This window comes from Diceros bicornis, chromosome 7 (assembly GCF_020826845.1).
Source record: "Diceros bicornis minor isolate mBicDic1 chromosome 7, mDicBic1.mat.cur, whole genome shotgun sequence".
Lineage (NCBI taxonomy): Eukaryota > Metazoa > Chordata > Mammalia > Perissodactyla > Rhinocerotidae > Diceros > Diceros bicornis.
The window spans coordinates 19,429,025-19,453,813 of NC_080746.1; the positions used below are offsets into that span (position 1 = coordinate 19,429,025).

At 50.3% G+C, this 24,789-nt stretch overlaps 1 protein-coding gene across 2 annotated transcripts; it reads left to right on the forward strand.

The window, feature by feature from the left end:
- The first annotated feature begins 825 nt into the window (after nucleotides 1-825).
- On the forward strand, nucleotides 826-24,786 carry BACE1 (beta-secretase 1). 2 transcript variants are annotated; one of them, XM_058545168.1, is made up of 9 exons: nucleotides 826-1,514; nucleotides 16,236-16,324; nucleotides 17,842-18,058; nucleotides 18,561-18,698; nucleotides 19,406-19,540; nucleotides 20,733-20,834; nucleotides 21,194-21,343; nucleotides 21,598-21,769; nucleotides 22,439-24,715. In XM_058545168.1, exons 1-9 carry the CDS (start codon nucleotides 1,254-1,256, stop codon nucleotides 22,678-22,680), a joined length of 1,506 nt encoding a protein of 501 aa, XP_058401151.1. In that variant the 5' UTR covers nucleotides 826-1,253; the 3' UTR covers nucleotides 22,681-24,715. The 2 variants fall into 2 exon arrangements, with proteins under 2 accessions (XP_058401151.1, XP_058401152.1); XM_058545169.1 differs by lacking the exon at nucleotides 21,194-21,343 and having other exon boundaries at nucleotides 22,439-24,786.
- Nucleotides 24,787-24,789: the final 3 nt, after the last annotated feature.

The window sequence follows — 24,789 nt, forward strand, 5'->3', positions numbered from 1 at the left end:
CACCCCTTCTGCCCACTCCCTAACCCCCTTCCCTCTGGTAACCACCAAGCTGGGGAGTTAACACTTTAAATCTGATATTAGCCATTTACCCTTATTCCGACTAACAGCACAGAAATCAGGAGGGTCTTGAGGATTTCCAGCATCTGGGCTGGAGGTGAGGGCAGGTGGAGCATCAAAGGCACAAAAAGATTCAGATGAGCGCAGTCCCGGCTGGCTCTCACCTGCCCACAGATTGCAGGCTCCAGGAAGACAGACTGCGCCGCACTCTTCCCCTTTGGACCTTGCTTATGCAGTTGGCTCCTTAGAATACCCTTCTATCCCCCTTAGTTTTGCTCCCCCAATCTCTACTCATGGAAATCCCACTCACTCTTTAAGGCTCAAATTAAAAGCCACCTCCTCCCACTGAGTCTTCCCAGATCCCCTAGATGTCCCCCAAATCCCTACTCCTTAATGCCACATCATTTTGTGTGGTACATGTGCATTGTATTTCTCTCTGCAGCCCCAGTACCTGGCAGAGTGCCTGGCATACCGTGGGTGCTCAATAAATGCAGAATGAAAGACTGACAGAATGAGAGAAGTCTGCCGCCTCTCTATCTTGATGGCCCTTCCTGCCCAGCCAGGGCCGAGGAAACCTTTCCCCCTAGGGTCCTGCAGGGTGGACTCCATCTCGGCAGAGGGCATCCCAGACCCCTCACCAAGCCCGGAAGCTGGGCTGCCTGCCATGGGAAGACTACACTTCCCAGCGATCCCAGGGAAAAGCGAAAACCCTTTGGCTTTGACAGCCGCCGCCACAAGTCTTTCCGCCTCCCCAGCCTGCCTGGGAGCTGGGAGCTGGATTATGGTCGCCTGACCAGCAAACGCAGCCGCAGGAGCCCAGAGCCCCTGCCCCTTCCCCCGCTGCCGACCCACCAGGAGGACCAGGAAACCAGCCTCGACCGGCCATGCCCGCCCCTCCCAGCCCCCCGGGGGGCCGGAGCCGTCCTCTCCCAGACCTCTGCTGAGGCTGGCTGCCGGCGGCCAGATGTAGCCGGGCTTCGGATCCGTCTCCTCCCCTTCTCTCTCCCTGCGAATTTCTCCTGCCCGATACCCACAGCCTGGATGGCGGGCTGGCTGAGGGGCCTGCAGCCTCCAGAGCCCTGATGTCTCACAGCTCACTCTCCTAAGAAGCCACTACCGGCACCCAGAGCTGGGGGCAGGCAACAGGGACACGCGGGCCAGAGTGAGCCCAGAGGGCCCGACGGCCAGGGCCCACCATGGCCCAAGTGCTGCCCTGGCTCCTGCTGTGGATGGGCGCGGGAGTGCTGCCTGCCCACTGTACCCAGCCTGGTATCCGGCTGCCCCTGCGAAGTGGGCTGGGGGGCGCCCCCCTGGGGCTGCGGCTGCCCCGGGAGACTGACGAGGAGCCGGAGGAGCCCGGCCGGAGGGGCAGCTTTGTGGAGATGGTGGACAACCTGAGGGGCAAGTCCGGTCAGGGCTACTACGTGGAGATGACCGTGGGCAGCCCCCCACAGACGGTAAGGTCACCAGGCCAGCCCTCCCCTCCTTCCTGCAGGATCAGAGGGGAGGCAGGCTGGGGATGCAGCATGCTGGCCCCTGCTAACGCAGGCTGGACGGTGCAGGCAGGGGGGACCCTCTCTCAAACCTTTCCTCTGGGACCATATTGGCAGAAGTCATCCCCAAAGCTCCCCTTCTCCACCTCCCTTCCCCTCACAGGCTCCCCAGTGCCCCCTGTATGACTGCCCTCCCCTTACTTGCAATCTTACACACATACCCTCTCAGTAAGGATTTGGGGCAAGAGAAACACTTCAGTGGGGGGAGCCTGACCTGGGGAATGGTCTCGGTCACAGGCGTGCTATGAACAGGTGTCAGCCCTGGCCGAGTCTGAGTCTCCCAACCCCACCACTCTGGATCTTGGTCTCCCCTCCTCTGGTGTTCCAGGAATCTGGGATTCTGACCATAGTTCCCAGCACCTGTGGACCGGGGAACGCTGGCAGAGTTGGGTGAGCCCCTCTCTCCCACTGTCTAGGCTGTCAGAGGGACAGCAAAGCGAGGTTTCTGAGCTCCTCCTGACCTCCTCTCTAGCCCAGAAGCCCTGGGCAGGCTCTTGCCTTCCCCGAGCCCCTCCCTCCTCCTTCTCCCACCTCCTCCTCGCCCTTTGCCTTCTGCTTTCAAGCCCCTCCCCCACCCCATGCCTCCTGAGCACAGGCCAGAGGAGATTGAACTGAGCCTGGGGAAAGGACTAATTCTAGCAAAGGAACCAGAACCCCTTCTAAGAATAAGACTCCTTCCATGAGCTGATAGGTGCTGGGGTCGGGGGGATGGGGGCATGGCAGTGATGGAGAAATCATTGCCAGCTCCCCCCATCCTTCCTGACAGTCCTCCAGGCTACCTTGTAGGAGTTGCACCCTCTGTGCCCCTGTGAGTGGGTGGGAGTGTGGGCATGAGTAGCCTTCTGTGGGGTGCCGAGGCTGACCTCTGTGTGTGTTTGCCTTCTCTGTGGGTGAGTCTGGCACGGGTGGCAGGATGGTTCTGTCTGTGCTGGTGTGTGTCACCTTGAATCTGAGCCTGTGAGCTCAGACTCTGTGAGCCACCCCCCTCCCCCGGATCTGTGTCCGGGAGGCCTGTCCTTGGAGGGTCTGTGAAGGTGGAAGTGTGTCTGTGTGTAGAGGGAATAGCCACAGTTCCCTGGACTTGCCTGACAGCTCTTACACTGGGTCTGAGAGAAACACAGACCTCTACCACCCAATTACCTGACAGAAGCAGGCCTTCCTAGGTCCATGCCACTCAGGCCTACCTCCCTGCGGATCCAAGGCCCTGATGTCACCCACTGAACCCCCCTCTTTCCTGTGCACTTCCTCAGAAACAGTCTCGAATCAGTGTGAGGATAGAGCCTGAATCCAGGGCCCTAGCAGCCAGGTATTGTCAGGGAGCACAGGGATGTGAAGACCTGGGACCTACTCTCATTTCTGCTACTGATGTGCCATGCAAACTGTGCAGAGACCCTGTGACGTGGACACAGATGGGGCTGTGAAACCAACAAGGGCTTTGTGGTCAGAGAGACCGGGAATTCCAGCTCTACAACCCACAGCTTTTCCTTTCCCCAGCTGTGTGGCCTTGGGCAAATTATATAACCTGTCTGAGGCTATTGCCTTGTCTTTAAAATGGGTGAAATGAGATCTCCCTTGCAAGGTAATTGTGAGGCTTAAATGAGAGTATATAGGTGAAAGCACCTAGAACAATGTACCTGAATGAGTGATTGACCTCCAATAAAGAGGAAGTCACGTCTTCCTAACTTGTCTGGCCACTTCTGCCTCCTCTGTGCTATGCAATGAAGCATAAAAACTTGGGTGTTCTGTGTTCCGTGTTTTACATGTGTAGACCACATGTGGGGCCCAGTAACTGTACTTCCCTGGACCCCTGAGATAGTGCCTGGGATGCTGGATACGTCCCCCAGCCCAAAAATTGACAGACAGTAATTGCCTAATAAATGTCAGTTCATTCCCACTCCTTCCAAGGAGAAGGGGAAAGCGGGCTCAAAGTCCAACACCAGCCCAAAGAGCCAGTGCCAGGGAGACCACGATTAGAGCAACTCGGTGGACTCCCTACGGCTCCGACCCAAGCCAACGCCAGCCAGTCCCTGCTCCGGAGTGACTTTGATTCTCTCCCCAGCAGTCTGCAAGAAGGATGCCCTTTTTCCCTACCTGGTGGGGCTGTTGTAAGCACCAAGTGAGAACATGAAGGGCAGAGTGCTCTCAACGAGTAAAAGTGAAACTTGGGGAGCACTTTCTAAATGCCAGGCAATTAATTGCTGGGTTTTGGAGGGGCTGATCCACAAAGAGACAGAAAATACATTTTCTGCCCACAAAGAGCTTTGAGTGGATGTGGAAGTATGTGTACTAGTTCAAGGTAATCCACAGCAGTGGACTCAGAGTGAGGTCCCAGACACTTGTCATCAGAGCCTGTTAGATATGTAAATTCTCTAGCCCACCGCAGACCTACTGAGTCAGAATCTTGGGGGCTGTGTCTCAAGGCTATTTCTCAAGACAGAGAAGCACTGATCTATAGCAGCACAGTGAGCGCTATAAGTGTTCAGCAGGCACTAAAATCAGGGAAGGGTCTTGAAGGATGGATAGGAGGAGAGAGCCATTCCCAGTGGAGAAATGGCCCCTGTCCCACCAAACTGTAATTGCACTTTACGCGAAAGTCCACTTTTTCCCACCCTACCCCCTTAGACCAAGGAGGCCACCATGAATGAGAGAGTGAGTTATGTGTGTTTGGGCTTATGCATGTTTGCTCAGGAGACAGTGAGAAACCCAGTCCAGTTAATGTTACAGGTTTGGGTAAATAAGATAGAGCCAAACTGCCAAAAGCCTTAAATGTCAAGCTATCAGGTTTGGACCTCAGTCTGCAGAAATAAGGGGAAAATTGAATTTATTTGTGCAGGAGAATGACATAAAGAAAGCAATCGTTTAGGAAGAGACATCTGAATTTTAGAAAGAATGGGACTGAGAGATACAGGAGGCTCTGTCACAAAAGTCCAAGTGTGAGGCACTATGACAAGGATGGCATGAGGCAGTGATAAGATGGAAAGGGAAGGGAAGACGAGGATACAAGGAACAGTACGAGGCAGATGGACAGGACTTAGTGACACGGTGTGAAGGGTGAGGAAGAGGGCATAAAAGATGATTTCGAGATTCTGATCTGGGGTGAATTGGAGGATAAGAAGACCATTTGTGGGAGTAGGAAAGCTGGCAGGAGGGGATGGATTAGTGGTAGCGGTATACGAATATATACTTGTATTTATGGTTGAGTTTATGTAAAGTTTTAAAATATATTCTACATAGATTATTTTGTTCTTTACAATAATTCCTGCAATATATATAAAAAGTCTTATCATTCATAGCTTCTAACAGAAGAAGTGGCAACTGAAAGTTGAAACAATTGGCCAGGTGGCAGGCCACTAAGCGGAGACCGTGTCTCACCCTTGATCTTCCCGCTACACCATGCCACCCACCTTTGTGTCTTGGGGGAGAAGAGAGAGGGTTTATCATGAGCATCCCTCTTCCATCCTCCCATGACACCTGCTCATGTTTCCCTTCCTACACTTATAGCAACGTATTATAACTGTTTTTGTGTTTTTCCCTCATAAAATGTCAAGCTCTTAAAGACAACGTCTTTCTACATTTTTTAATTTATTCTTTTGCAGTGTTATTTCTCTTTATCTAAGATCTATGACAGCGCCAGGCTCAGAATGTGTACCTAAAAAACGTCAAGTGAATGAATGAATGAAGTGTAAGACAGCTAAGTAGAACTGCTGAGGGGCAATTGTAAGTGCAGAACTGCAGCTCCTGGAGAAAGTGTTTTCATTCTTTTCACTTAAATGAAAGGACGGCATCTCATTTTTCTTTTTTTTTCTGGTAAGGAGGATTGGCCCTGAGCTAACATCTGTTACCAATCTTCCTCTTTTTGCTTGAGGAAGATTGTCCCTGAGCTAACATCTGTGCCCATCTTCCTCTATTTTTTGGATGTGGGGTGCCGCCACAGCTTGGCTTGTTGAGAGGTATGTAGGTCCGTGTCCGTGATCTGAATCCGTGAACCCCAGGCCGCTGAAGCAGAGCGTGCGAACTTAACCACTATGCCACTGCACCGGCCCTGGATGGCATCTCATTTTAATGGTATGAGCATCAATATCAAAATACAGATAATGATTTTATTGTTAGGATTGAAATCTGCTGAGAGTCAATTCAGTTTAACAAATACTGGTTGAGCACCTACTGTGTGCAGAAGAGAAAAATAATGTAATAGTCTTAGCGCTTAGAGAGCTCACAATTTGGTGTGAGACACAGACACACAAACACCTAAATACCATACAAGATCGAATGCGTTCGGTACAAAGTGAAGAACAGTGAGTCTTGAAGTGCAGAGAAAGAAGTGGCTACTTCTGACAGGATGTTAGGCAAGCCTTGCTGGAAAAGGTAGCATTTGGATACGGCCTAGAAAGATGAGAAAGCTTGGCTATTTGGAGAGAGGGGAGAGACACTTCATGAAGAGAGGCATGAGGGCCAGACCCGTGGTTTAGTGGTTAAGTGCGCCGCGCTCCGCTGCTGGCGGCCCGGGGTTCGATCCCGAGCGCACACCGATGCACCGCTTCTCCGGCCATGCTGAGGCTGCGTCCCACATACAGCAACTAGAAGGATGTGAAGCTATGACCTACAACTATCTGCTGGGGCTTTGGGGAAAAAAATTAAAAAATAAATAAATAAATAAAGAGAGGTATGAGCAGTGCTAAGAAGCTGGACGTTGTGGCAGGGATGCTGTGAGGCTGAGTGGAGTTGGGTTTTATTCTGGAGGCAGCAGAGATTCCTTGTAAGCATATGAGAAGGGGAATGGTCTAGTGTAATATTCGTCCTAGGAAAACAACTCCAGTGTGGAGGATAACTTGGATACTCTAGAGCCTGAGATGAGGATCTTAGTTAGGATACAAGGGCCTGAAAGAGGGGGTGGCAGTGAGGACAGAAAGGAGAGGTCCTCAGAGAGCTGGCATTCCCATGTCGGTTCCACCAGGTGTTCTCTGCTCTGGTGAGGGAGAGGAAAGAGAAGATGGTTCCCCTCCTTTTAACCCCTCTGACTATGTATGTACCAGGGAACACAGCAAAAGGAGCAAGATTTTAAAGCACAATAGAGTTCACCAAAATTCCATGTTTATTATTCTGCTTTAATTACAAGGCATAGGTATTAACATGTCCATGTTGGGGATAAGGAAACTGAGGCTCAGAGAGGTTAAGTGGTTTGCCCAAAGTTACTCAGCTAAGGAAGAGGTTCAAATCCAGGTCTTTGGATTCCACGTCCAAATACTGCGTTCTTACCAGGGTTCTACAGTCTGGGACATGTTGGTTGACTTTGAGATGCCAGTGGACCATTCTTGTGGATCCAGCAACCAGCTGCGAATGGGGATCTGGAAACAGGAGAGATGTTAGGACTGGACAGGTAGACTTAGGAGTCACCTGCAGAGAGGTGGTTGTAGAAGGCAAGTTAGCAAACAGACTTGCTCTTTGAGAGAATGGAGAGAAAAGAGGAAAACGATTAGGGAAAGAATATTGGGTGTAGACTAGGGATCAAGGGAGCAAGAGAAAATGTTGAGAGAAGTAGAAAACTGTGAGTGTTCAGGGTCTCAGAGACCAAGAAAGGCCAAGTGGTTTTCCTCCCCTCTCCCTAGAATGTTTTTCAAATTGTGATTTGTGGGATCCCTAAAGGGACCTCAGGGTGAAGGAGAAAGGTAAGCAGGCAAGACTCTGGATCTTCCACCCTTCCCATCACCAAGCCCTCCCCTCTCCCCCCTGCCCTCACATCTCCCAGCCCTCCCAGAATAGTTCAGCTTTTATGGTTTTTATACAGCAGAATTCCAGGTTTTCTTTCTTTTCTTTTCCCTTGCCTTTCTTTCCCTTCTCTTTCGTGTTCTGGTACTACAAAGGTTGAAAACCACTGAACTCAAAGAACCACCCTCCAAATTAGACAAGGCAAGATTAGACAAGATCCCAGTTGTGTAAGTTGCCTACCCAGTCCCTGAGACCACAACTGGCTTGACGGGGGTTGGGCTTCAGGTTGCACATAGGACTTTGCTAGGACCCTCATGCTCTCATTTCACACACTTCTCCTCCTCTGCCTCCCCAGGTCAGGAAAGAAAGAGTTCAGCTGAAAGTGAGGGGCATTCAGAAAGACTGTGCCCTCTCACTAAGACAGAAGGTCAGGAATCCTTCTTGGGTATCTCCAATAAAGAGCTAAGCAGAAAATTCTGGTTGAGAATCCAGGAAGAGAAACATCTCTCAGGGAAGCCCCCATACCTGACAACTAACTTCTATATCTGCTGGGAGCCATCTTTCTTGGGGGCCTGGGCAGTGGAGAGTTCTGGGAAGGACCCAGACCATTTTTCGGGTCCTAGAGCTGCCCTGAGCTGCCCATGGCAGGATGGGCCCAGAGGGCTGGGAAGCATTCACTGATGCTCATCCACCACATCCTCTGCTGCAGGTGCTGCAGCCAGTGGTTCCTGAGAAGGAGGAGGTACTCCCTCTGAGGAGAATGATGAATCAATAGTCCTAAGGGCTGACATGGGGGAGCCAGGACTCCTAGGTCTTTTTTCTCACAGACTCTGAAAAAGCCACAGAGCAAACTGGCTGAGCTCCCTGCCTCTCCCAACCCAGCCTATCCCCTTTCACCAGACCTCCTGAACTGTTACGACTCTGTGGCTACCCTGTCTGCTGCCCACTGTAACCACACTGTGTCCAGGCTGGATGTCTCCTTGATTGGCCTCTTGGGGTTGGTGAACCCCACCAATTATTCTTTTCTAGTGCCTGTGGAGTTTTTGCCAAATAGCACAAGGAGTGACTGAGGCATCTCCCAGCGGCTCAACCAACCAAGCCTATATGCTGAGCATAAACCAGGTGCCTTGAGGGGAAATGGGCTTATGCCAGAGATCAGCTGCTTTTTCAACTGAGGAAAGACCCAGAGAAGATTAAAGCCACTGCAACCTATGGGTGGGTCAAGGTTAGGCAATAGGAAGGACTTACTGTCTGACAATGAAAAGCAGAGAGCTAATAGCTGCTTGATACCTCACAGATCAGGGGTTTTCCAGGTGGGTTCCATGGAGACTGAACGTGCTCGAGACGCCCCAAGAGCCACCAGTAGCAGGGGATGCAGACAGAGGAAGTAAAACCTCTCCCTCAAAGAAAACATCTCTGCTTTCTTCTCTTTGGTACACTGAGATCTTGTGTAAGATTGGGATACAGTTCTTCCGCTTAAAAAAAAAACTTTGAAAACCATTGTCTTAGATCTGCTCTTTAAGAACAGACATGTATATTTTTTGACATTCACATTTATCATCTCATTTGAATAGGAAGCACTGATAAATATTACTGGACCTGGGTTTGGGGCTGGGGAAAATGGAGCATCCTGTCTAAAGGGAGAAGGGTACACTAGATAACATTTGGGGTGACCCAGCCACCTTGGGATTCCTTTAAAAAACCCAGCCCAGAGTAGAGTAAGGTACACCAGGAAGCCTGCTTGCTTCCAGGTATTGATGGCCAGCTTCAGCCTGGGGAGCGAAGGAAGACACAGGATGTGTCCGGGGAAAGGAGTCCATTTCCAGAGGGTCAGCTGATTGGGTCAAGGTGGGAGGAACCTGGACAGGACCCAATCGCTGGACTCAGTTTGAGGCAGGAGCTATGTGCTCTGCTGGCCCTCAGCCACTCCCAGTACTGACTCTAGGCTCCTCGTGTCCTTCCTTGCCCCCTTCTCTCAGCCTTGGGCAAGCTCAGGTCTGGGAATATCCACTTAGGAAAGCAGATGAAGCTAATTCAGAAGGGTCTGGGACCTGGGCCGGCCCCGTGGCTTAGCGGTTAAGTGCGCGCGCTCTGCTGCTGGTGGCCCGGGTTCGGATCCCGGGCGCGCACCGACGCACCGCTTCTCCAGCCATGCTGAGGCCGCGTCCCACATACAGCAACTAGAAGGATGTGCACCTATGACATACAACTATCTACTGGGGCTTTGGGGGGAAGATAAATAAATAAACAAAATCTTAAAAAAAAAAAAAAAGAAGGGTCTGGGACCAACAAGTCCTAAAGTCACTACGATGCTCTAAGAAACTGGGTGGATATTCAGTCAAGTTTGTGGGTATGGTGGGCATCAGTTGTCACCATCACCATGCACAGTACCAAATTGAAAATCACCCTTGGAAGGACCCAGGGCTGAGAATTAGTAGCAAAAGTCTGTAGGGTCACAGAGAACTGCAGGAAATGAGGCAATTACTGTCAGAAAAAAAATCATCATGGGGGCTGGCCCAGTGGCGTAGCAAGTTCGCGTGATCTGCTTCAGTGGCCCAAGGTTCGCCAGTTTGGATCCTGGGCACAGACCTACTCACCACTCATCAAGCTATGCTGAGGCAGCGTCCCATGTAAAGCAACTAGAAGGATGTACAACTAGGACATACAACTATCTACTGGGGCTTTGGGGAGAAAAAGGAGGAAGATTGGCAACAGATGTTAGCTCAGGGCCAATCTTCCTCAAAAAAAAAATAAAGTGTCTATATCCCAAAAAAACCATTAAGGAGCACCTACTGAGAGCTAGGTAAGAATTAGACAATAAGGATATAAATGTGCTTAGTGGTAGTGGGTGGGACAGACAGACATTAGATAAATGATTAAAAGTTTGGTGAGTGGTATACAAAGAAGCACAGGTGTTATTGAGGATCTGTAAGAGAAGGAACCTAATCTTGTCTGGGTGCATCGGGGCAAGACCTTTGGGAGAAAGGATGTTTAAACTGTGACTTGAAAGGTGAATAGAAGAAAAGTGAATAGAACAGGGAGAGAATGTTTCAGGCATAGGAAACAGCATATGCAAAGGTACAGAGGTGAGAAAGCATCATGCTATTGAGCAACCTCACAAGAAGCACGGTGAGGAAGGAGAAAAGGGATGAGAGATGTTCACTGGAGTTGACCTATGGTTTCTTAGATGCCCCCAAGGTCAAGGATCTCGGGACTTAATTCAGATAGTTTCGTATGAGTTATTTGATGTTGTGTAACAAAATACTCCAAAATTTGGTGGCTAAAAACAAGAGCCATTTTGTTTCTCAGGAATCTGTGGGGTGGCTTGTGGTTCCTCTCCAGGTCTTACCTGGGCTCACGCATGTGGCTGCATTCAGCTGGTGGGTCAGCTGAGGCTGGACAAAGCTGCGCCTGCTGGACCTCTTTCTCCATAAAGTCTTTCATCCTCAAGGAGGCAAGACTGAGCTGCTTCACATACAGTCTCAGGGCAGCATTCCAAAAGGCTAATCCCCAGTGCACAAGCCCTTATCAAGCCTCTGCTTTCCTCCTTTGCTGATGTCCCACTGGCCAAAGCAGTCATGGCCAAGCCCAGAGTCAATGTTGCAGGGGTCTGGGCCGGCCCCGTGGCTTAGTGGTTAAGTGCATGCGCTCCACTACTGGTGGCCCGGGGTTCAGATCCCGGGTGCACACCGACGCACCGCTTCTCCGGCCATGCTGAGGCCGCGTCCCACATACAGCAACTAGAATGTGCAACTATGACATACAACTATCTACTGGGGACTGGGGCTTTGGGGAAAAAAAAAAAGGAGGAGGATTGGCAATAGATCTTAGCTCAGAGCTGGTCTTCCTCAGCAAAGAGAGGAGGATTAGCATGGATGTTAGCTCAGGGCTGATCTTCCTCACAAAAAAAAAAAAAAAATGTCGCAGGGGTCTCAGCAGGGCATGGATACAGGGGGCTGTGATTCATTCGTGTAACAATCTACCATATACCTCCTTCCCAAATGAGAGAGACAGGAAGGTCAAGGAGATGACAGACCAGACTTAGAATTGGTCAGAATCAATGGACTCTTGTCCTAGCTTTGTGACTTACTGTGTAAGATGGGTCAAGTTGCTTACTCACTCTAGGTCTCAGTTTCCTCCTCTGTAAAATGCAAGAAAGGCTTCTACATCTCACCTTTACCTAAAAGGCTTGTTATATATGAGTATAAGAGCTCTTCCCCCATTAACTCTGATGCCCACACAGAAGGAAGAAGACTGACTTCATCTTTAGTAGAAAGAATTAGACTTAAAGCCCCCTGTCAGAGGCTTGCAAAAGTGGTAAGACCCTGGGATAGGCTACCAAGAGAGGTTGTGGATCTTAATAACTAGAGATCTTTCAGAATTGGAAAGGGCCCCCGTCTCTCCAGGCTAGTGGACAGATGACTCTTGAGGGGTCTTCTCATCCAGAAGAATCTGAGTTATCCCTGTCTGCAAGCGAGAGCTGGGGCCCAGACAGGTGGGATTTGGGGAACAAAGAGCTTACCCTTAATTCACCTGCTCCATACCTATCTTATCACCCAAGATCTACTACTGAAAACTCCTCCAGAGGAGCCTTGCCTGCAGAATGAACCGAGCAGGTGTGCCTATCCCTGTGGGGCTTGTTAGCACTTCCCATGAAGCTGCCTTCCCTCAGAGGCCTCCTGGGGCACATTTGTTTGTTAAGTGATTGGCGCTGACCTAGCCCTGACCCCAGGCTGCGGCCCCCTGGGCATCTATAGGCAATAGCTACGTGTTGACTCCTGTGTGGGCCTGGCCCCAAAGGATGAGGAAGAAGTAAGATGGCTCCAGGACCGAAGGCTGCCTGAAGATGCACATCCTGTGTCAAACCAGGGGGCCTGGTGAGAGGAAGGCAGGTCTGAGCTAGAGCCACAACTATAAAAACACCCACAGTTTGAAAGCCACTGAAGGATCCCTCCCTCACCCCCAAAATAGGGTAGATTAGCTCTTTCCCCTTTCTTTCCTTTAACCATTCACTAATTCAAGAAATACTTATTGCCAGGCACTATGATACCCACTAGGGACACACTGGGGATTTTTTAAAAATTAGGTACAAGAGAAGGTGAGATTCAGTGTGAAATTACAGAGTGGCAAGTTCTATAGAAGAACTCCTCTTTAATAGGAGAATATGACCTACTCTTTCTCCCTTAGGAAGTCCTTTTGGGCTTAGACTGAAGGATGATAGATGAGCAGACAAAACTGCAGGTGGAAGGAGGATGGTCTAGGCAGAGTGAATGACCACTCACCAGCCTTTGCGGGAGGGACCATGGCTGGTTTGAGGACCTGAGATGAGGCCAGGGTGGCTGGTGGGCAGAGGGCTTAGAGGAGAATGGGACAAGCTAGGCTGGATATGTAGGTAGGGCCAGAGCATGAAGGGCCCTGTAGGAAATGTTCAAGCTTTAAGTTTTTGTTTTAATAGCAAAGGGAAACCATTGACATAAGAAGGTAACATGGTCAAATTTGCCCTTTGAAAAGATCACACTAGCCAAAGCGCAGAAACAGCGTGGAAAGGTCAAATGCGGATGTGCCAAGACCAGTTGAGAAGCTATTGTGATATTCCAAAATGAGACAATGAGATGATAGCTTGGCCTAGGGCTGGCAAGAGAGATGGCCAGAAATGAATAAATTCAAGAGACTTTTAAGAAGGTTAATTGGACAGGACTCGATGCGTTGGAAAGAGATGTGAAGAAGAGGAAGGCGTTAGGGTGTCTCCAAAGTTGCTGACTTATGGAACAGATGGATGGTGACATCATTCACTAATATAGGGAACACTGGGAAAAGACAGAAGGGCAGGACTGTAAGGTCAGTTTTGGACATCTTGAATTTGAAGTATCTTTGAGGCAGTTCAGTATGTGCTTCTGGAGCTCAAATGGGAGGACAAGGCTAGAGCTATAAGCTTAGGAGTCGTCGGGATGTAGGTGATAACTGCAGCTGCAGCCATGGGTGAGATGTCTCAGGGAGAGAGGAGGGCCAAAGCTCAAGGCTTGAGAAGCGACCCTGCAAAGGAGACAGAGAAGATATGATCAGGGAGGCCAATCACAGGGTGGGGTGACAGAGAAGAGTGTCTCAAGGAGGGAGAGGTCAGCAATGTTGAATGCTCCGGAGAAGTCAAGTAAGATGAGGACTGATTTGAAAAATGTCTTTGGTATTTGGTGACATGAAATCATTGGTAACCGTAGTAAAGACTGTTTTATAGTGGAGGGAGGGATAGAGGTGAAACTCAGTTTTAGAATGGGTTGAGGAATGAGTGGGAGGTGAAGAAATGAAGACAGCTTGGCTGAGAACTTTGGTTGTGAAGGGAGAGGAGAGAAGGTAACTGGAGGAGGATGTGAAATTAAAGATTTTTTTTAATGAAGAGACTGAAGCATTTGTAAATGCCAATAGGAAGACTTGGGGGTGGGTGGGGAGCTGGCATGATGGTTCAGTCTACCTGAGGGAAAGGGATAATTCACAGGGTAAGGTGCCTGAGAAGGGAGGAGGGAATTGTCTCCCAAGCCCAGGTAGAAGTCCACTCCTGAGCCAGGAGTAGGGACAGCTGAGAGAAAGGGCTGTCCAGCGCAACTGCAGGCAGGGTTCAGTGATTGGCTGTGGGAGATGAGGGGGGTCCCATCTGATGGCTTCTGTTGGGTGAAATGAGAGGTGAGGGAATCTGCTAAAAAGGTTTGGCTGCATGCAACCCTTTCACCACTTATTTTCCTCTTTCAGGCTGCCCTTAACTGCCCTGTTGCAGGAGTGCGGTGGCTCAGCTGCCTAAGGCCCCTGCCCTGTAAGAGGCCTCTGTGGGCGCAGGAAGGGGAGAAAGGCTGCGGGAGCAGCCCAGGGGGCTCGCATTAGAAACATAGGACAGGACCGGAAATCACTCCTCTCAGAAGCTGGCGTACACTGCAAAGGGCAAACAGACAGTCAGACATTAGCTCAGGGGGGAATGGCAACTGTTTATTTCGGTTTCCCATTTCTTTGTGGAGGGTGGAGAGGGGGAGGCAGAGAGAGCAGTGGTGGCCTGAGTTCCTGGTATGGGGGGGAGTAGGGGGAGTAGAGAGAGGGGGATGGGAGTGGAGGGGGTCATTCCTCCCCCCCCCCCCCCCCCCCGCTTTGACCCCCTTTATGTGGAAGGGGAAGACCTTCCTCAGACGAGGAGAAAGGCTGGGGCTGGAAGGGCAATGAGAGTGACTGGACCTCCTGGCTGGGGAGGGAGTGGCCTGCAGAGAGAGCTCCTCCCCCTGCAGGAGAGCAGAGGAATGGGAGGGGGGCGCCCAGAACAGCTGGGATGCAGAGCCCCCAGATAAAAGCTGCATTCCAGTGTAAAAAGTGGTCATATTTTTCTAGAGCCAGCCGGGCACACACATTCCAGGTAGTTCTCCCTCGCACAGCTACGGGGACCAGTGTTGTGGGGTAGACCCTCTTTTCTGGGGGGTCCAGTGACAGCAAGGATCTCTGTAAATATGAGACTGACCAAGTACTGGGAGCAGAGTCCTGGCAGGTGGGGGAGGGGGATCCTGGGGAGTAGGTGGGTAAAGCAGCCTTTTTAATCATTAACCTGGTTGATTGAAATCTGAACTGCTTTGCCTCCAGTTCTATTGATTCTCTGAAAGTGCAGCATCTGGAGTTGGTGGCTGCTCAGACACCACGGAGAAGGGCTGGGGGAGAGCACGGGAAGGAGAGCAGGGAGAGAGATGTCACCAGGCCAGGAGTGGGGGCTGGGAAGGAAGGCTGGGGTGACAGCAGAGAGCAGTCTTTGGGGACACGGGGAGGCCAGGAAGCCTGAGTGGGCATTGGGGGAGATGCAGTCAGCAGAGCCACAGAAGACCACTGAGAGCAGGAAGGAGCCACAGGCCGCGAGAGGATCTGGCAGAGAGGAGGAAACTGAAGCCCAGAGAAGCACAGTGACCTGCCCCGGGTGACAAGGTCAGAGCCTGCAGCGAAACTGAGGTCAGCTGACTTCACTGCACGGAGGAGAGAGGATACAGACATGAAGGGCCCTGAGGTCAGGGGAGAAGCTGAGGTGGTGGCAAGAGAGGATTCACTTTACAGATCCCAGTGTTTCTGAGGACAGGGGCCTTTCCTCTTTTTGTCTCTGAGGATACAGTAGGCATTCAAAAAATGGCTCTGGACTGACTCAAGAGAGGGGTCAGGCCACTGGAGGAGGAAGGAGGGACGAGGTAAGAGAGATGCTAGGAGAAGGAACCAAGGAGACACCTGTCCGTGTTCATTTAGCCAAAACCAGGGCCCTGACAAGATGGGACATCATACAGGGTTCCTAGCTCCCCACTATTTCTGACAGTAGGACTCAGAGGTCTATGTCACCTCTGAGACAGAAGGGGAGCCCTTCATGGGGAGCCACATTCTGGCAGGCAGGGTCAGAAACCTGGGCACCAACGTGCCATCCTGGTCCCCACAGCTCCCCTCACCAATGCCAGCTCCTAGAATAGCTCGGAGCTGGAGGGGATGAGCCAGGCTGCCTGCTGAGTGATATGCTTCCTAGGAGAACCAGAAAAGGAGAGGAAAGGGCAAGCTCTGAAGACAGAATCAGACAGGTACACAACGTGAGTAAGGGCGAGCTGATGGTAGAGAGAAACGGGAATGGAGACCACACACACGCACAGAGAGAATGAGGCTCTGATGACACAGAAAATGTTATGACTCTACAGAGAAGACAGAAGCAGACACAAGGTTTCTGAAGCCATGAAGGGGATGCCATGGGACCCCCTGTTCTGTCTGTGGTCGTGGTAGTAGCACATGCCAGCCTGTCCAGTCCAGCGTCGTGAAGGTTTCACCTTGGACGTCCCAAAGGGAGACTACGTGGCCGGTGAGGTGAAGGACGATGGAGGTGGTGAGTCCAGGGCCTCGTGTCAATAACGTCTCTCTCTCCCCTTTCTCTGACAGCTCAACATCCTGGTGGACACAGGCAGCAGTAACTTTGCAGTAGGGGCTGCCCCCCACCCTTTCCTGCATCGCTACTACCAGAGGCAGCTGTGAGTCCTGGGGACAGCTGGAGGGAAGAAACCTTCCCAAGGATCCAGGGCCAAGAGGGGTCAGGGGAGGGCTGCAGGGAGAAAGACTAGCTCCTCAGGTCCTTTCTTCCTGCTGGGGAAGGGGATGGGAAAAGAAGGCAACAGTTACCAGGAGAGAAGAGTGGAGAGGCAGGGATCTGAGGAGGTGTACTGTCTCCCTTAGTAGAGGGTAAGTTGAGGGGCAGCCAGGATGTTCGTCAGTACTGCAGCAGGGCAGCTTCCTGTGGGAGGGAAAGAAGGACGGAGAGCAGCCCCAAAGCTCTCAGAGCCATCTCAGGGGTCTCATTCTCTCTGCCTGCATGGGGAGGCGTGGACTTCATCCCACACTCCCTCAGTGGCTCTCAGTTTTCTGACAACACCAAGTCTAGTGGAGCGGGCTGCAGCGGCAGCCCCCTTTGCAGTGTTCTCACCCGTGGGCTATTCCCAGTGGCTTTGCACAGCTCACGGAAGTGAAGGAAGAGCCTGCCATAGACCCCACTGCCTGTACCAGTGTCAGGGCCGAAAAGCTACAATGCCTCCCCCCCCATACCACCCAGAGGTCCCCCAGCTGGATTTAACTAACTGGTGGAAGGGAGGGTTGAAGTGGGTTTTTAAGGTAAGAGAGGCAGTGAGGGATGAAGCCCTTAGCAGAGGGGACATCTAATGTCTGAGGCTTCCCTGTGTGTGAAAACATGTGAGTAGAGGCTTAAATCCTATTCTTGGACTTCCAGGCAGATGCCAAAGCCACCTTCCCTATCTCCTGCCTTCTTAGGCCCCTTCCCCTTTAACTTCCCTGTCTAGAGAAAGCAGTCAGGGAGTGGGGTGTGGTCAGAATCAATGAAAGGGAATTCGTTCTGGATTCTTATCCCAGTCCCATACACACACACACAAACTCACACACACCAGCCCTGGTTAGGGGCATGATTAAACACAGGTGGGGGTGTCATGTGTTGATGAGCATGTTTCACACAAGTGGTGTGTAATACCTACGTGCCCTGCTGAGATGCTTGTGCAAATCCCTGCTTTGGAAGAACTTGCTGTAGAGGTTCCACATTCACGCCACCTGGCACTGTCTCTACCACTCAGATGGTACCATCGGGTCCCAAGGCAGCAAGAGTCAATGGCTCCTTTTCTCTGGGAGCTTGACGGAGTTGGGGGGAGGAAGAGATGCCCACTGGCTGTCCCTTCAGTGGCAGCAGACATAATACACAAAGCCTAGGCTTGTTCTTCGCAGGGCCTGAGCTCAAGATCTAGAAATATGAGCTACGGAGACAGGATAGTGAGCCCCAGCAATGGCTCCCTCATCTCTTTGCAAGGTCACTTTACATTCTGTTCTGGGTGACTGATCTACGGATGGTCTGTTGAGGAGCCTGAAAGCACCTTATCTTCTGTAGGGTACCCCTGAGATAAGGTCTCACATTTGGGAGTAGATTAGATGCTGGATCCCTTTACCAGTTGTTGTGGTTATGCATCCACAGAACTCTGCCTCCTTTCCACAGGTCCAGCACATACCGGGACCTCCGGAAGGGCGTGTATGTGCCCTACACCCAGGGCAAGTGGGAGGGGGAGCTGGGCACCGACCTGGTGAGCATCCCCCATGGCCCCAACGTCACTGTGCGTGCCAACATCGCTGCCATCACTGAATCAGACAAGTTCTTCATCAATGGCTCCAACTGGGAGGGCATCTTGGGGCTGGCCTATGCTGAGATTGCCAGGGTGAGAAGAACAAGGCCTAGCCCTAGACACTATGTCTGCACATTGCACACTGCATGCTACACAGCGACGGAGTTGGGAGAGAGAAGGGGAGGGAACTAAGGGAGGGGAACAATTCAGTTTAAAGGATTATTTAACAGGGGGATAGGGTGGCAGTCTGAATTGCATCCCTATACAGGGCAGAACTATAGTGAGAGTTGCTGTGATAGGTACAGGAACAGACTGTGGTTTCTATACTCTAAGATCTTTAAGAAAATAAGAGAGGCCCCCATCAATCTGAAACAGGTTAAGCACATGGGGATCAAAGATCCTATAGACCTTTTCTGTTTGCATTGCCAGTGTCTCTTGCTAACCCTCTCTGCCAAATCTCAGTGCTTCAAGATAGTCTTTCCCAAGGAACATCCCCCAGGCTTTTCCTCTTGCCTTCCACTTTCGGCAGGAAGCAGGCCTCTTTCTATTAGAGCCCTCTGTGTGAGGATTCACTCCTTGTCTCTTTCTGTCACAGCCCGATGACTCCCTGGAGCCGTTCTTTGACTCCCTGGTAAAGCAGACCCACGTTCCCAACCTCTTCTCCCTACAGCTCTGTGGTGCTGGCTTCCCCTTCAACCAGTCAGAAGTGCTGGCTTCAGTTGGAGGGAGCATGGTGAGTAGATCCTAGGAGAGGGGAGGTCCAGGCACTGGGCAGAGATGGGTACCACCTGCCCCCCCACCCCACCCCATGGCTATACCACAGTCTTGGGCTCCACTATCTACAATCAAGAGAAGCCTCTTTATATTCCCCACTCCACTTTTCTTTTTCCCTTCTTTCCTTCCTTGCATTATTCCAGAAAGGATTTGAGGCACCTATAGTAAACTTGGAAAGGATGAGATGATTAGGAAAATTTCAAAGAAAATGAAAATAAGACTTCTCATATTAAGATTATTTAGTCTGATGATCAGAGGGCAGAGAGGTAAGCAGTTTAAAAGTCTATTTATTAATTAATTATGACAAATGGCAAATGGTGCTCCATCTCCAACAAGCAGAGACAAACTTATAATAGAAGCAAATAATCATTCATTCAACATTTATTGTGTCAGTTTAGGTTTAAATAACTTTATATCAAGGGCTGTGTGATTCTCAAAGAAATAATTAAAAATCCTGAAAAGTCTCCCCCCCGAACACATTTTTAACACATTTAAGAAACTATAAACAACTTTGGGGCATGATTTGATCAGAAGCAGGCAGAGGAGAAAGGTGATCTATAGCAGGCCTTGCCACCCCCAGAAATTACTGATCCTGTTGCTTGCTTTCTGGGTGACTTGCTGTCCTTCTGTGCTGACACTCGTGCACCTGTCTCTTTTTCTCCCTAGATCATTGGGGGTATCGATCACTCGCTGTACACAGGCAGCCTCTGGTACACACCCATCCGGCGGGAGTGGTATTATGAGGTGATCATTGTGCGGGTGGAGATCAATGGACAGGATCTGAAAATGGACTGCAAGGAGGTAATAAAACCAAGGGAGAACCAGGGAGAGGTAAAGGAGGAGGCAACATAGCGTGAGGTCAGACCCTGAGTTACGGGGTTGGGAGGATGAGGCAGAGGTGCAGGACCTGCGGAAAGGGTTGGGGGCTGCGCCTAGAACAGTCAGGAGCTTAATGGTCACATAGCAGGACCTGAGGTTGCGGTAGGGACTGGCAGAGCACTTTCACAGGACCACGTGGCTTATGGTCTAGTAAGGAAAAAAGCGTATCAGAACTTGATTCACAGCCTTGCTTTATGGCCTTGGGCAAGTCGTCTGCGAGGCAGTGTGATATGGTAGAAGAGTCCAGCTTTGGAATCAGAAAGACCTGGGTTTCTAGCTCTGCTTACCAGCTAAGTGCCCTCAGGCAAGTTACTATGTTGTGCTTCAGTTTTCTCACCTGCAAAACAGAGGGAAAAACAGCTTTTCCAAAGATTGAGGAAGGTAGAGAAAATGAATAAAGGGTTTCTCCCAGCGCCTGGCACATAGCGGTACCCAATACATGGCAGCTAAACCATTTGGGTCTTGCTTACCTACGTTCTCTTTTTTTTTTTTTTTTTTTTTAAGATTTTATTTATTTTTTTTTTCCCCCAAAGCCCCAGCAGATAGTTGTATGTCATAGCTGCACATCCTTCTAGTTGCTGTATGTGGGACGCGGCCTCAGCATGGCCGGAGAAGCGGTGCGTCGGTGCACGCCCAGGATCCGAACCCGGGCCGCCAGCAGCGGAGCGCGTGCACCCAACCGCTAAGCCACCGGGCCGGCCCACCTACGTTCTTAATGTATGTTAAATTAGACTAGATATAAAAGTACTATAAAAAATTTAAAGCACTATACAAAGTATTTTTATTTTCAAGATTTGGAGAATGTCTGCCCACTCACGATAGTAAGAGTTAACATTTACTGAATGCTTCCTATGTGCCGGGCACCATGCTAAGTGCTTCAAATGTAATAATTTATTTAATCCTTTAATAACTCTTTGAGGTAGGTACTATTATTATCCTCATTTTAAAGATGACGAAACTGAGGCACAGAGGTTAAGTAACTTGCCACCTAAGAAGTAGCAAAGCCAGGATGCCAACCCAGGCAGGACCATAGTCAGACTCACCCCTCCAAGTCTGGCCAGAGCCTGGCATCAAAAGGCTTTTGACTCTTCTAACCTTCTCTTCTCCCTCTTAGTACAACTATGACAAGAGCATCGTGGACAGTGGCACCACCAACCTTCGTTTGCCCAAGAAAGTGTTTGAAGCTGCTGTGAAATCCATCAAGGCAGCCTCTTCGGTCAGTGGGACTAAGGACAGGGGTACAAGAGATGACAGTGTGTCAGAGGAAGTCCGGGAAATTCACATTCCTCAACAAGAACCAAGATGTCTACCCTTAGATCCTTCTACTTAGATCTCTTAAAACTATTCTCCTTTATGGGCCTAAGTTTGCTCATCACACAATCCCCCTGGTAGAGAGTTTTGGCCTCACTCTCCCGCTCTCTTCCTCTAATCCTTGGGTTTCAGCTTACCGTTCCCCAGTTTGGATAGTACACGGAAAAGCAAATCAAGGGCCTAGTGAGTGTTATCTGAAAATGGGAAAGGCGAGATGGTGCAAGAGGCTGTTCCCTCATGGTTATCCCTTTCTTGCCAACACAGACGGAGAAGTTCCCAGATGGTTTTTGGCTCGGGGAACAGCTGGTGTGCTGGCAAGCAGGCACTACCCCTTGGAACATTTTCCCAGTCATCTCACTCTACCTGATGGGGGAGGTCACCAATCAGTCCTTCCGCATCACTATCCTTCCACAGGTACGTCCCCAACCTGAGTCAGTGGGATCCCAGGAAGAGGACAAAGTACATATTGGGAGATAGTGAACAGGCATGGATTCTCAGGATTTGGAAGACAAAATAGATGAGTGTCCAGTGGTCAAGGGCTCTTGGAAAAACCAACCCCTCACAGCTCAGGGATGACAAAGGGAAGAGCTGCCTAAGGGCCTACAGGCAAAGGTGGGGAAGGATGGGCTGAGGAAGACACACTGTCACGCTTTGTTGCTTATCCTTAGCAATACCTGCGGCCAGTGGAAGACGTGGCCACATCCCAAGATGACTGTTACAAGTTCGCCATCTCACAGTCATCCACAGGCACTGTTATGGGAGCTGTTATCATGGAGGGCTTCTACGTTGTCTTTGATCGAGCCCGAAAACGAATTGGCTTTGCTGTCAGTGCCTGCCATGGTGAGAGCACCGGGGATGAGGGTGTGGGCCAGTCTATGCATGTTCTCCCTGTCCAGCAGTTAGAACACTTGGGCCCCTGTCAGTGTGGGAGGTCGTAACAGTTGCCTCAAGCCAGAGTCAACATATTCTGCACAAGCTAGTGTCAGTGCCTGTGCTTTTTTTGTATTGCCTGGGATGGTGACCCTGCCTGGATTGGTAATCTCTGTTGGAGACCCAGAGCAGGACCTGCTCTCGGCACCTTGGCAAGCTCTAGATCCCAGGGCAGCAGGCTGAGCCTATAGTGACCCTGTCAGCTGTTGTAAAGAGGTTGAATGCTACTTCAGAATGGGGGCAGGGTCTTGCAACTGGATTTCAGCAGCAGCCAGTAAGTTTACCAGATGTATATGGGGCTGGCTTTTTGATCAGCTCAGAACTACTGACGTTTAGGTATCATTCCTACTGGATAGGTATACAGGAAAGGATTGTTGCTCCCAACGACCTGGGAGGAAAGACAGGCCTCCACCTAGCACTGGCTTTCTGTCCTGCTCCTAAATATCTCCAAGGAAGGAGATTCTACAGCCTCCTCAGGGCCTAATTTCAAGGCTTCACTATCAGGAAGTTCTTCTGTTGTATAATCCAAACTGCTATATGATAATGAGAACTGCCCACTCCCATCTGCCCTTTCTCCAGTGCACGATGAGTTCAGGACAGCAGCGGTGGAAGGCCCTTTTGTCACCCTGGACATGGAAGACTGTGGCTACAACATTCCACAGACAGATGAATCAACCCTCATGACCATAGCCTATGTCATGGCTGCCATCTGCGCCCTCTTCATGCTGCCACTCTGCCTCATGGTGTGTCAGTGGCGCTGCCTCCGCTGCCTGCGCCATCAGCACGATGACTTTGCTGATGACATCTCCCTGCTGAAGTGAGGAGATCCATGGGCAGAAGACAGAGATTCCCCTGGACCACATCTGGGTGGTTCACTTTGGTCATGAGTAGGAGACACAGATGGCACCTGTGGCCAGAGCACCTCAGGACCCTCACCCACCCACCAAATGCCTCTGCCTGACAGAAAAGAAGGAAAAGCTGGCAAGGTGGGATACAGGGATTGCACCTGTAGGAAACAGGAGAGGGAAGAAAGAAGCGCTCTGGTGGCGGGAACATTCTTGGTCACCTCAAACTTGAGTTGGGAAAATTCTGCTGCTTGAAACTTCAGCTCTGAACCTTTGCCCACCATCCCTTTTGACTCTCCAACCTGAAGTATTCTTCTTTTCTTAGTTCCAGAAGTAGTGGCATCACACCCAGGTTACCCCCGTGTGTGTCTCTGCAGAACCCTGGCAGAGAAAGGGCCAATCTTGTTTCCCTGCTGGCCACAGTCAGCAGGAGAGGATGCACAGTTTGCTATTTGCTTTAGAGACAGGGACTGTATAAACAAGCCTAACATCGGTGCAAAGACTGCCTCTCTTCAATTAAACAAAAAATTAGATTGGATATCTGTACAAAACAGGGCAGTTGGAAGAGGAGGAGAGGCAGTGCAAAGACAGGGAACAGTTGGGATCAAAGCTAGGAAAGGCAGAAACATGCCCACTCGCCAGTCCCAGTTTTAGACTTCATCTCCAAGACAGAATTCCATCTTGTAAGATGGGTGTTGGTTCCCAATGTTTTCTTCTCTGTGGTTGCAGCCTGACCAAAAGTGAGATGGGAAGAAGGGCTTACTTAGCCAAAAAGCTCTATTTAGCTCTCTTAAATGAAAAGTGCCCACTAAGAGGTTCCATCCAACAAACAAATTTCTACCTTAATAATTCCACTTGTCCCTACCTGAACCTTTTACTCTACATATGATAGGCAGCACTGAACTACCCCAACCCCGCTAAGTCCCAGGTGCCCTGTGGGAAAGCAGCTGGAATACAGCAAACACAGCAGGGCTGGGCTTTGTCTTCCTGGTTACATGTTCACTCCCTCCCCCAAATCCCTATTCCTCTGGAGCTTTGCAGCTGAGGTGCTAAGAATAGATAGGAGACCTCTCCTACCTAATCTTCAAAAGCAGAATCCTGAAGATTCATCCAGCAGGTATAGGGTTGATGCCCTGTACCTCTGCCTGGATTTCTTCCTGATCAGCTGTAAGTAGTAGTAAGATCTTACCATAACACAGAGCAGTTTCACTGCCCTCTCACCCTCTCTAATGTCCCTCCATTTACTTGGCCAAGGCATCCCACAGGGGCACTAGTATTACACCACGAGTGTCAGGAACACAGGGCATTCTGGCTCTACATCACCGCCTTCACTATCAAGGTTGCCTGAAGCAAGGATGGCGGCCTCAGGGCTTCCTTAATTCTTTCACCACAAGAGCCCCTGGATGGAGGCCATCCTCTTCCCGTATCCTACTCTCTACTCCCCACTTCGAATAGTACTTGGGTTCCCAGGCTGGTTCTTGGGCTACGTAGTGGGGACCAAGTTCATTTCCTCCCTATCAGTTCTAACACAGTCGACTATGATACCAGTGTTAGCACGAAGAGCTGAATTTTCATGGTATACCCACTGGATCCTATTCCTATCTGGTCAACACACTGCTTCCAGGTATGGGACTTGCTGAATGTGGAATTACCTGATGAGGGAGAGGGAAATACAAAGAAGGCCTCTGGAGATCCTGGCCTCAGCCAGCTGCCCACAAGCCATAAACCAATAAAACAAGAATACTGAGTCACAGTTTTTATCTGGGTTCTCTTCATTCCCACTGCACCTGGTGCTGCTTTGGCTGACTGGGAACACCCCATAACCACAAAGACCGACAGGAAGACTGGAGACTGTCCACTTCCAGCTCGGAACCTACTGTGTAAATAAACTTCCAGAATTGCTACCATGAAATGAAAATGCCACATTCTGCTTTATAATTTCTACCCATGTTGGGGAAAACTGGCTTTTTCCCAGCTCTTTCCAGGGCATAAAACTCAACCCCTTCATTAGTAAGTCTCATTGTCCTATCTTTTTTAAGAGAAAACTGGTACTTATTTTTCTTTTTACAGTTACTTCCATTCTAC